The sequence below is a fragment of the Xyrauchen texanus genome, chromosome 42 (genome assembly GCF_025860055.1).
Source record: "Xyrauchen texanus isolate HMW12.3.18 chromosome 42, RBS_HiC_50CHRs, whole genome shotgun sequence".
In the NCBI taxonomy this organism is placed as follows: Eukaryota; Metazoa; Chordata; class Actinopteri; order Cypriniformes; family Catostomidae; genus Xyrauchen; species Xyrauchen texanus.
In genome coordinates this window covers 15861212-15871462 of record NC_068317.1, presented here as the reverse complement: position 1 = coordinate 15871462, position 10251 = coordinate 15861212, and the positions used below count along the sequence as shown (strand labels likewise).

The window sequence follows — 10251 nt, the reverse complement described above, 5'->3', positions numbered from 1 at the left end:
TCGACACAATTCTAATCTTTTTGGCTCTATACACCACCACAATGGATTTGAAATGAAACGAACAAGATGTGCTTTAACTGCAGACTTTCAGCTCTAATTTGAGGGTATTTACATCCAAATCAGGTGAACGGTGTTGGAATTACAACAGTTTGTATATGTGCCTCCCACGTTTTAAGGGACCAAAAGTAATGGGACAATTGGCTGCTCAGCTGTTCCATGGCCAGGTGTGTGTTATGCCCTCATTATCCCATTTACAAGGAGCAGATAAAAGGTCCAGAGTTAATTTCAAGTGTGCTATTTGCATTTGGAATCTGTTGCTGTCAACTCTCAATATGAGATCCAAAGAGCTGTCACTATCAGTGAAGCAAGCCATCATTAGGCTGAAAAATCAAAACAAACCCATCAGAGAGGTAGCAAAAACATTAGGTGTGGCCAAATCAACTGTTTGGAACATTCTTAAAAAGAAAGAACGCACCGGTGAGCTCAGCAACACCAAAAGACCCGGAAGTCCACGGAAAACAACTGTGGTGGATGACCGAAGAATTTTTTCCCTGGTGAAGAAAACACCCTTCACAACAGTTGGCCAGATCAAGAACACTCTCCAGGAGGTAGGTGTATGTGTGTCAAAGTCAACAATCAAGAGAAGACTTCACCAGAGTGAATACAGAGGGTTCACCACAAGATGTAAACCATTGGTGAGCCTCAAAAACAGGAAGGCCAGATTAGAGTTTGCCAAACAACATCTAAAGCCTTCACAGTTCTGGAACAACATCCTATGGACAGATGAGACAAAGATCAACTTGTACCAGAGTAATGGGAAGAGAAGAGTATGGAGAAGGAAAGGAACTGCTCATGATCCAAAGCATACCACCTCATCAGTGATGCATGGTGGTGGTAGTGTCATGGCGTGGGCATGTATGGCTGCCAATGGAACTGGTTCTCTTGTATTTATTGATGATGTGACTGCTGACAAAAGCAGCAGGATGAATTCTGAAGTGTTTCGGGCAATATTATCTGCTCATATTCAGCCAAATGCTTCAGAACTCATTGGACGGCGCTTCACAGTACAGATGGACAATTACCCGAAGCATACTGCGAAAGCAACCAAAGAGTTTTTTAAGGGAAAGAAGTGGAATGTTATGCAATGGCCAAGTCAATCACCTGACCTGAATCCAATTGAGCATGCTGAAGACAAAACTGAAGGGAAAATGCCCCAAGAACAAGCAGTAACTGAAGACCGTTGCAGTAGAGGCCTGGCAGAGCATCACCAGGGATGAAACCCATCATCTGGTGATGTCTATGCGTTCCAGACTTCAGGCTGTAATTGACTGCAAAGGATTTGCAACCAAGTATTAAAAAGTGAAAGTTTGATTTATGATTGTTAATCTGTCCCGTTACTTTTGGTCCCTTAAAAAGTGGGAGGCACATATACAAACTGTTGTAATTCCTACATTTGGATGTAAATACCCTCAAATTAAAGCTGAAAGTCTGCAGTTAAAGCACATCTTGTTCATTTCATTTCAAATCCATTGTGGTGGTGTATAGAGCCAAAAAGATTAGAATTGTGTCGATGTCCCAATATTTATGGACCTGACTGTACTCATTGACAACCCAAAGCCTAATCAGAGTAGTCGAAATTTTGCATGGGGTGGAAGATGTGTAAAACTCTGTGAATGACAGACATCCAAATTATGCAGAAATCTGCAGAGATAAGGCCCTTGTAACATGAAGTACAGTTACTTGCAAGTACATACTGTGGAATGTGTAGAGCAGCATGCCAGAGCAGACATTTCCTGTGTTTCATTTTGTTTTCCTACAAAGTAGCCAAACCCACATAAAGAGCAGTTTGCCAACATGAAAAAGCAGAGAATGGAAGGGTGAGAAGGGTAGAGATCTCTTCTTGATGTTCCATTAATAAAAAGTGGCAGGGATAGAATAGTTGCTTTCTTAACACACTGGGAAACCCCATACATGCATCTAAAGACACGGCGACTGCTGGATTAGAGCAGGAAGGGTGTGGTTTGATCTGTCAGCTGGTTTATGAGAAATCACATTGCGGCTGATCTTCACTTATGAACTGAAGAGGAAGAAGACTAGAAGCCCAGGTAAGTTTCGGATGGGATTTTACACTTTGAGCCTTTCCTTGCCTCTAAGAGTAAAAGTATTGATTTAATGCTACACTTGGGAACACTGTAAAATGACAGTTTATGGCTCATGTATAATAAACAAGCATATGATCTAGAGATTTTTAACCTGAATATTCAATCAAAGGTCTGTATATTACAATATGACAGGGTGTAATTTTACTACAAGTACTTTCAGGATGTTTCTTCTTGGTTTACTTTGTAATAGTACACCAAAAAAAGAGCTTAGAAAATGATGGACAGGGCAAGTTAAGCTTATTTTTATATCACATTTCATAAAAAAAAAAAGACATATACAAAGTGAAATATTACAACATTTAATAACATATTTATGAATAAGCTGACAAACTGTATGTCAGCCCATCTGTGAAAAAGTAGTCCTACTTTTGATGACATATTGTAAGTCAGAATAAGCAATTGTTTCTGAAAACAGACGGTGTGAAAACAGTTTATTGTAACCGAGAATAGTGTGTTCCATAATTTGTACACATTACACAATTTCCTTGGGTAAACGCAGCAATTTGTGCCACAATGTATTCCTTAGACTATCACGATATGGTTATTATTTACCAAAACTTGACAAAGTCCACATACATACTGTAGATATAATCACAACAAATAGATGTAACCTGAAATTTGTGGACACATGAAGAACTGAATCCATAAGAATTAATTCATTCAGTTCATGCACAGCTGAATTTTAGTTTAGCTGTACAACATTTTAGTGTTTTAATTTCTGTATGACTTTCTGTTTCTATGTAGGTTATGAAGACATGATGAGGATGAGTCCACCAACTGTTCTTGGAAATTCTACCTTCTTCAGCATTCAGCAAATGCCATAAAACACGGTCATGACATCTACTAGAGGGGACTTTAGCACATTTCGGTGGCTATGCACCATTATCGGATTTATTTTCTATCTAGGAGACATTGGATCCGATCTCTTGTTAACCGTGCAATATTTCAGAGCCGGACATCTCACCTGGGCTGCATTGACTCTTGTGTTTATACTGAGTGGATCTTTATGCATACAGATATTCAGTTATGCATGGTTTAATGATGACAAAAGAGATAAAGAAGAAGACAGCCTGTCCACTGGCCATCTGATTGGGATACATGTACTGCAGATAGGCATAATTACAAGGTAATTTTAACTTAATCAGACCTAAACATACAAATAAGGAGGACAGGAATGGACTTCTTTACTTTAAAGTGGCCACAAAAAGTATTTGGACACTTAAGCTACACATTTATGAATGCCTTTGAATTATATAACAAAATATCGAACCAAGTGGCTTTTATTTTAAATATAGCACAAATACACTTTTCAAAGAAAACATTTCACAAACAATTTGTTTGGTTTCAAATAATAATACAAAAAAATAATTCCTTTAAAATATTCCATTTTGACGTATTTGGATACTTGGTTGTCAAACTTTGTGGAAATGAATGTGTTGAATCTGTGATTAGTCTGCTAGGACACCTGTGCAAACTTGAGGGGAACTGACTTCATATGGCCTCTAAAATGAACTTGGGACAAGATGGTTAAAAAAATAGGTCAGAGATAATGTCTAGTATAATTTCTCTGCATCCAATATTATCCAAAGCAATACAATTCATTCATAAAGCTGCACTTGATTGTCCAAAAAATGTATGGGCCCACAGTACCTACATATGCACAGAATCTGTATCATTCAGGCACACATTTCCAAATGAATGATGTCTGTTGATCTCTCTTTCACCCTTAGGTATCTTGATCTGATAAAAAGAGGTTTTAAAGCCCTTTGGTTCAACCAAGTCCAGTCACGGCTTTTCGACTTCGCTACAGATCTGAGCATGCTCCGCTTGTTCGAAACGTTCCTTGAGAGCGTTCCTCAACTTGTTCTACAACTCTATATCATCCTGGAGCACAACCATCGCTCTACTCTGCAATGTGAGTTCATAGATTTGTTGAGATAGGGATCTGAAGCACTAGTACATTTTGTTCCACTTTCTTATGCATCCCTGGCCTGATTTTCTATCATTTTACAATATTCTGTTTAACAATTTTGTCTTTAAATTGCAGTAAGGTACTCATCTAATACAATTTTAATTCAAAGATACAAAGGACCAAAAAGTATTTGGACACTTAAAATTGCCAAACTTAAAAATCTATGAATGTCTTTGCATTTGAAAACAAAACATCATACCAATTATTAATATTATTATTATTATTATTATTATTATTATTATTATTATTATATATAATATATAATTTTTAGAAATAGACCTTTTCTCAGAAATAACTTTCTTAATTAGTTAGTTAAGAAATAACTAACTTTTCTAGCAAATTATACCACTTATACCACACATTTTTTATTATATTTTTCTTTTATCCCCTTTACTCCCCAATTTTGGAATGCCCAATTCCCACTACTTAGTAGCCCCTCATGGTGGCACGGTTTCTCACCTCAATCCGGGAGGCGGAGGACAAGTCTCAGTTGCCTCCGCTTATGAGACTGTCAATCCACGCATCTTATCACGTGGCTCGTTGTGCATGACAACGCGGAGACGCACAGCATGCGGAGGCTCATGCTACTCTCTGTGATCAATGCACAACTTACCATGCACCCCATTGAGAGCGAGAACCACTTAATCGGGACCACGAGGAGGTTACCCCATGTGACTCTACCCTCCATTGTAACCTGGCCAATTTGGTTGCTTAAGGGACCTGGCTGGAGTCACTCAGCACACCCTGGATTCGAACTCACGACCCCAGGGGTGGTAGTTGACCCAGGCTCCCAATACAACTATGTTTAACCAATTTCTCATTTTAGTGTATACTAAATTTACTATTTTTATAAAATAATACATTTTAAAAAATGTGATATATTTTTTTGTTCTACTCATTTACTGTATGAAGTCAGTTCCTCATGGAAATATGGAAAACCAGAAAGTGGCCAAATACTTTTTGTCATAATTTTGAACACTATATCTATTGGACCATACTTTTGTGTGCTTTAAAGTGTACTTGTTCGATCTTTCTTAATCCCAGCTAGTTTGATATTTTGTTTTTATATCTTTTATATAGAATACAATAACATACATACTGTAGCCTACATTTTTTAAGTATTGCTTAGTTGTTCAAATCCTCTTAGGCCACTGCATACTGTATATCAGCATGAGCGATATACATCTGCAGTTTGAGCAGAAATCAGATTAATTATTTAAAAAAAAAATATTAATCTTTTTTAAAAAATTTTTTTAGATATCAGCATGGCTGTGTCTTTCCTCAACATCGCCTGGTCCACAGTGGATTATCGCCGCTGTTTACGTCATTCTCTACCTCACGTTAACGAGATGCCTTGTGGAATCCCCACAGTTGTGTATCTACTCTACAAGGTATTAACCATAACTCCCCGAATCCTCAGCCTCACCCTCTTCATCATGCTGTCCACTTTCAGCACTCTAGCAATGGCCTTCATATGGCTGTTGGGAACCTTCTGGGCTTGTTTGGAAAAGACTGACTTCTGCACTTCACGAGTCCTTGAATATGTTTATCGAGCCACTGTTGGAGTCATCCTCATCTTCACATTCTTTAACATTAAAGGAGAGAACACCAAAGTTCCCATGACAACGTATTACATTTTCAGTGTGAGTCAAAACCTGGCAGCACCTATTCTGTTGTGCCTTTTCAAACCAGAATCTGAGGGGACTGATTATTTCTTGCCCATAATTTTATTTATATTAATGTCAAATTCACTTGGACTGGGTTTTCTGGGAATCTATTACAGTCATCTGCACCCTCGTAAGGTGGCTGATGAGATAGATGGAATGGAAAGAAATGAGCAAAAGACAGAAAAAACACGTTTAAACAATTTTTTTAAAATATAATTGTCTTGCTTATCAACTAATGAACTGGACAACTGAAAAAAGCTGGCTATTTATAGTTATTTATAAAGACATTATATGATGGAATTGATAATGTAGGATCTGTTTAAAATCTATAAAAATGTTTGAAAGCTGCCAAGGAAGATATCTGATTTTACAGGTATGAAACTGAACCTGTAAAAATTATGAATAAAATTTCTGCTGATGAGATTATTGACTTTAATTCATTCTCTACAAGTACATACCTCTGATCACTTTTGTTAGTACCACAATTATAACACAAGATGGCACTGTTGTTCCAAAAATCCTTAAAAAGTGCTCTCTAAAAAATGTACATTCTGTCATTTACTCACCCTCATATTGTTTCAAACTTGTATGACTTTCTTTCATCCAAAAAGTGATGTTAGGCAGAATATTTGGGACAACCTCAGTCACCATTCACTTTCATTGTATGGAGAATAAAACATGCAATGAAAGTGAATGTGGCTGAGATAGTGATTTGGCCTAACAAAAAAAGTCATCCAGGTTTGGACATGAGGGTGAGTAAATGATCATAAAATTGTCTTTTGGTGCACTACACCTTCAAATTCATTTTCAGAGTACATAAAAACTAGACTTCTAGACTTCTATACTATATATATAGAAGTCTAGTAGAAGTCTAGTTTATATATATATATATATATATATATATATATATATATATATATATATATATATATATATATATATATATACACACACACACACACACACACACACACACACACACACACACACACACACACACACACACACACACACACAAATTCAATGGAGCAAGTGATCAACATGTATAACAAAATGAAAAAGGTCAGGACTGCAATTAACACCACGATTTGAATGCAAATTTATGTAACTTTACACAAATCCTTCGTGTGGACATGTATGTCGGCTTAAGGAGAAGGACATGTGAACCTTGACCCTGACTATATCTGCTACTAGTGAGACCAAGAGGCTGTGAGATCAACTGCAGATCGGCTGTTTCATAGCTAATGTAAAGATAATAAACCAATCCAATTCAGTTTTGACTGCATCACAATATTGTGCAACATATCAGAGTGAGAAAGATTGAGAGAAGCAGAAAAAAAGAGAGTGAAGAGAAAGGATTAAAATAGAAAAGTGGCCACATTTTTAATCAACAGTAGAATTTTCTAATAAACATTAGTATACTTTTCTTCTTTACATATGTTTTATTCTTTGTTTGCAAACTATTTTACACTCTCCCTTACTGATATCATATTAAAAAAACAAACCTAAACAGAGTTTATTATAAATCTATATACTTTGTCTATTTATCTTTCTTTTTTTCTGTATTTATTATATGTTCACAGTCTCTGTACTTCACTGTGGCTCTTTGCTGGAGTCTTTAATGTTGTGTTCATGAGTAAATTGCATGTTCTATTTTTTATTACCAAACAAAATATTCTACTCCCTTTCATGATAAATTAATTCTGGTCTGCATGGATATTGCTATTGCTATGATTCTGCATGTCTAAGACAGGTGAAACTCGAAAAATTAGAATATCGTGCAAAAGTTCATTAATTTCAGTAATTCAACTTAAAAGGTGAAACTAATATATTATATAGACTCTGTCACGGTATTTAATCCTATGTCGCTTCCTTGTCTCGTGCCTTGTTCTTAGTGTGTGTTGTGTGGGTGCGTGAATGTGTGGGCGTGTTGTTTGCACCATGATTAGCGCTCTGCCGCAATCACTCCTCTCACCAGCTGTTACTCATTCCCATTCCCTTTAAATTCTCACCACTCTCTCATCTCCTTGTCAGATCGTTGTTTGTGATGTCCGGTGTTGTTCGCTCTTCAGAGTTCCAGTCCAGTTCTCTCGTTGTCCCTGTTTCGTGTCCTGTTTGCTGTTACCCGGATTCGCCGTGTCTGTTCAACACTTCTCTTCACTCTTCTCACCACGATCATCTGACCATTGGAGACTCTGCGCCACTAGACCATCACCCGGACTTTTCCCCTATCTTCTCAATTTGACTGTCAATAAACTAATTGTCAACTTGCAACTTGCTTCCTAGCTTCATTACGTCACAGAACGATCTGACCACAAGATGGAAGCAGCGAGTAACAATTCAGACAGCCTAGAAGAATTCGTGATGAACAGCAGACTTCGTATGGAGAACCAGGAGAAGAATCTCAATGACACGGCTCGCGCTGTCCAGGCTCTAGTGGCGCAGGTGTCCGGACTCACCCAGCAAATTCAACTTCTGCGAGCTCCCACTGCGCCACCCGCACCGCTGATTCCTCAACCACCACCAGCCCCCTCCCAGTCGGAGCCCCGCCTACCGGTTCCAGAGCTATATTCAGGTGAACCTAATTTTTGCCGAGCTTTTCTAACACGATGCTCAATGCATTTTTCTTTACAACCCAGAACATTCTGTGATGAAAGAACCAAGGTCGCTTTTGTCCTGACGCTACTTTCTGGGAGAGCGGCCCTTTGGGGAACGGCGGTGTGGGAGAATCAAGATGAATGCTGCACCTCTTTTCAAGCACTCTCCGCGGAGATGAAGCGAAGTTTTCGACCGTGCTGTCTCCGGTAGAGAGGCAGCCAGAGTGCTGGCCGACTTGCGTCAGGGGAGAGATCTGTATCAGACTTTTCTATCGAAGTTCGGACGCTAGCGGCGGAGAGCCAATGGAACGAGGAGGCGCAGTGGGACATGTTCCTGCATGGGCTGGCTGATCGCGTCCAAAAGGAGATATACGCCATGGATCTCCCCACCAAGCTAAACGATTTGATCGCCTTGGCGCTTAGAGTGGACGCAAGGTTATCCAGAATGGAACAGCGAGTACAAACCAACCGCCCCTTGAGAGGATTAGGCGGTCAATGTTCTGGAGGCGGGGACGCGTTCAGCCCCGTCTGTGATCCCGAGCCCATGCAGGTGGGTCGAGCCCGGCTTTCCGGGAGGAGAAGGAAAGGCGGAGATCCCAGGGACTGTGTTTGTACTGTGGTGGTGCTGGACATTTTGCCTACAACTGTCCTTTAAAAGGGATCCGCCCGATAGCAAGTATGAGGCTACTATCGGGTGGGATCTCCGCCGAGAAGACCTCATCCACATCTACCCTCCTTCCGGTAAGTCTTCAATGGTCTAATCACCGTCCACGACTGTCGAGCACTTCTGGATTCTGGGGTCGAAGGAAATTTCATGGACTACACTTTTGCACTCAACCACCAAGTCCCCTCAAGTCTCTCACTCACCGGATCGCTGTTCACGCCCTCAATGGCCAGAAACTTCCCACCATTTCCCTAGCCACTGAAGACATCACTCTCGTCACGTCAGGCAATCACACCGAGACCATCTCCTTCTACATACTGGACACTCCTCTTGCCCCCATCGTCCTTGGTCATCCCTGGCTCACCCATCACAACCCTAAAGTGGACTGGCAGTCTAAGTCTGTGTCAGCGTGGAGCACTCAATGTCATAAGTCTTGTCTTGTTTCTGCCTGTTCGTCTGTTTTTGTCCCTGTTTTTCAGGAAGAGGCGGTGGATTTATCTAACGTGCCCGCTGAGTACCTGGACCTGAAGGAGGTGTTCAGTAAGTCTCGGCGGCTTCTCTCCTCCACATCGCCCCTATGACTGTGCCATAGAGTTATTGCCAGGTACATCTCCGCCTAAGGGCAAGTTATATTCACTCTCGATTCCAGAGAGGGAGGCTATGGAGAAATATATTTCTGATTCTCTAGCTAATGGATTCATCCGCCCTTCCTCTTCAGCCGGGGCGGATTCTTTTTGTGGGGAAGAAGGATGGATCTCTGCGACCTTGCATTGATTACCGGGGCTGAACAACATCACGGTAAAGAATACTTATCCTCTACCGTTGATGTCTTCAGCTTTTGAGAGGTTGCAGGGAGCATCCATCTTCACGAAATTGGATTTACGTAATGCTTATCATTTGGTCCGCATCAGGGAGGGGATGAATGGAAAACCGCTTTTAACACCCCCAGGGGCACTTTGAATACTTGGTCATGCCGCTCGACTTGTCCAACTCCCCAGCGGTCTTCCAGGCACTCGCCAATGACGTGCTGCGAGACATGGTTGATCAGTTCATATATGTTTACCTGGATGACATATTGATTTTTCTTCTTCTCTCCAGGAACATGTGCAGCACGTCCGGCTAGTGCTTCAGAGATTGCTAGAGAATGGGCTTTTTGTCAAGGCGGAGAAATGCGCTTTTCATGCACAGT

At 40.2% G+C, this 10251-nt stretch overlaps 1 protein-coding gene across 1 annotated transcript; it reads left to right on the top strand.

The window, feature by feature from the left end:
* The first annotated feature begins 1877 nt into the window (after positions 1–1877).
* LOC127635317 (XK-related protein 9-like) lies at positions 1878–6215 on the top strand. Its single transcript, XM_052115248.1, has 4 exons — positions 1878–2105; positions 2907–3288; positions 3893–4077; positions 5392–6215. The coding sequence occupies exons 2-4, from the start codon at positions 2996–2998 to the stop codon at positions 6015–6017; spliced, it is 1104 nt and encodes a 367-aa protein (XP_051971208.1). The 5' UTR covers positions 1878–2105; positions 2907–2995; the 3' UTR covers positions 6018–6215.
* The last annotated feature ends 4036 nt before the right edge of the window (positions 6216–10251 follow it).